The 2,076-nt window shown below is 43.5% G+C and overlaps 1 protein-coding gene across 2 annotated transcripts; it reads right to left on the reverse strand.

Annotated features, from left to right (window-relative positions):
* Positions 1-754: 754 nt before the first annotated feature.
* On the reverse strand, positions 755-1,986 carry noto (notochord homeobox). Of its 2 annotated transcripts, none has more exons than XM_037694770.1 (3): positions 1,529-1,986; positions 1,312-1,445; positions 755-1,029 (listed from the first exon to the last, which is right to left on the reverse strand). In XM_037694770.1, the coding sequence occupies exons 1-3, from the start codon at positions 1,860-1,862 to the stop codon at positions 847-849; spliced, it is 651 nt and encodes a 216-aa protein (XP_037550698.1). In that variant the 5' UTR covers positions 1,863-1,986; the 3' UTR covers positions 755-846. The 2 variants fall into 2 exon arrangements, with proteins under 2 accessions (XP_037550698.1, XP_037550697.1); XM_037694769.1 differs by having other exon boundaries at positions 1,258-1,445.
* Positions 1,987-2,076: the final 90 nt, after the last annotated feature.

The raw sequence follows: 2,076 nt of genomic DNA on the forward strand, positions 1-2,076 counted from the left end.
TGTGCTTGTGAGTTTCTACTAAAAGTCATCAAAGGGCTGTGTAATAAGTTTAAAGACAAATGATTTGAAAAACATTTTCAACTTGTAACTCGACTAGCATTTTTGGTCAAAAATGTCTTCTTTTTTTTTCAAACCTTACAGTACACGTCCGACTTTGATTTTGTTTAGTTTTCATTAATAAAATTGTGTTTTTTAGTTAAAATCATTTAATGCTTTGATTTATTCCATTACCTTTACCTGCTTCTTCCTTTTAAGGTTGTGGGGGTCACTGGTGCCCATGTCCAGCAGTCACTGTGCGAGAGGCAGGGGACACGTGGACAGGTCTCCAGTCCATCACAGGGCACTTTGATTTGTTTTAGGGCATCAAGGCCTGATGGGAGATAGTCCAGTGTCCATTTCTGGCTCTTGGGTCATATGTTGCTGACGTGTTCTTAAAACAACAAAAATACTAAAATCTTGAACTAGAGATTTGAGGTAAATACAAGTAAACCAAAATAAAACAATGACTCCGTTTGTTGGAGAAAAAGAACACTGTTCATATTTTAGAAATATATTGTTGTTGTTTTTAACACGTTCTAAATATGTTAATTTAATCTTTTAGAAAATGGAAACAGGTTTAAGAAATATTAAAATCTAAGTTGTGTGTGTTTCAGCTTAGAGCTAAAGGATTTTGTTCTGAATAAACACAACTAAGCTGAATTCGTCATAAAATATATTTATGGATATATCAAATAGCAATACATGAAATGAACCTATGGAAGTAGAAATTTAAATAGCTATAAATAGTTGTATAGTTGGAAACAGCGGTCTCCTTTCTCAAATGTCTTTGTTCAGAAGTCCAGTAGGTTAATTGTGGTCTGATGAGTCAACATCCACATCTGAGTCTGAGAACACCTCGCCCTCACCGTGGCCATCAGATCCAGGACTTCTTGGTGGAGCAGCCAGACCCAGTTTGGCCAGTTTGGCCTGTTGCTGCTCTAAACTCTGCTTGCGCCACTTAATGCGTCGATTCTGGAACCAGACTTTAACCTTAAGAGGAAAAAAGCAGAGCGCATTAGAAACGTGGGGAAATTATAATTATTATAATTATTGTGCTTTCTGAGCAACACGTTATTTTCATTCAACCTTTATTTCTACAGGTTAGTCTCATTGAGTCACGAGGACTCATTTACAAGAGTTTTAAAGATGGCACAAGTAAAACAATTACACAAAAAGCTACGTTTAATCAAATGTGCATGTTAAAGCTGAGGTTCGCACCTGCGCTTCTGTGAGCTGCAGAGCGGAGGCCAGGAGGAACCTCTCTGAGCCCACCATGTACTGCTGCCGCGCGAACTCCTTCTCCAGCCGGGACAGCTGCTCGCTGGTGAAGCTCGTGCGCATCCGTTTCGACTTTCCTTCTTTGGTTTTGAGCGCGTGCAGCCCTGCGCTCACGTTGGACGCGGCGGCTGCAATGAGAGAAAAGATTTATTCTCACCGCTCCGAGCCTCATTTTGTTCACGCGCACGTTCTGTGTCAGATCCACGCTTACCTTGTGAGTAAAATGTGCCTTGACATGCTGAATGGTAGGTGAGCGGCGGGCAGCAGTACATAGAATACCCAGGCTGCTGCTGGATGGAGTGAAACACGTTTGGTGAGCAGACGCACGCCACGGGCATCATGGGTAAGGAAGCGAGGGGCAACGCGCACGCAGCCGCTTTTAACCCGCTGTGAGTGGGACTCGTGGTGATATTCTCCTCCGGTTTGGCCAGCAAAGCCTCAATAGTGAAGGACTTACCCGAGGAGGGCTTTGCGCACTGACCGTTCTGCGACGCGGGTGCGTAATTACGCACGGAGTGTCCGTAAGTTCGGTTCGACGGCTGCATGTTTCAAATTAAATGTCCTTGTTGCAAAAACTGAGTTATACTCTGGGCAAAGTTCCCGCGCACTGAGAGGTCTGATTTATACTCCGGCAGCACAGGGTGGTGTGAACAAGCCCCCCCTACAGAGCCTTTGTCTTTCTAAGTAGCAGATGAGAGAGACCAAGATCTCCAATTAATTGGTGGGACAGGACAAGCTTGTCCTGTCCCACCAATTAAT

This window comes from Nematolebias whitei, chromosome 21, assembly GCF_014905685.2.
Source record: "Nematolebias whitei isolate Nwh7 chromosome 21, NemWhi1, whole genome shotgun sequence".
NCBI classification, from domain to species: Eukaryota; Metazoa; Chordata; class Actinopteri; order Cyprinodontiformes; family Rivulidae; genus Nematolebias; species Nematolebias whitei.

Bases quoted from the DNA above. Each gene is read 5' to 3' on its own strand.
- noto (XM_037694769.1), bottom strand. From the start codon at position 1,862: ATGCAGCCGTCGAACCGAACTTACGGACACTCCGTGCGTAATTACGCA. The intron at 1,446-1,528 runs GTAAGCGTGGAT...CTCTCATTGCAG, and splicing joins AGGCACATTTTACTCACAAG to CCGCCGCGTCCAACGTGAGC. The intron at 1,030-1,257 runs GTGCGAACCTCA...TTTCCTCTTAAG, and splicing joins TGCAGCTCACAGAAGCGCAG to GTTAAAGTCTGGTTCCAGAA.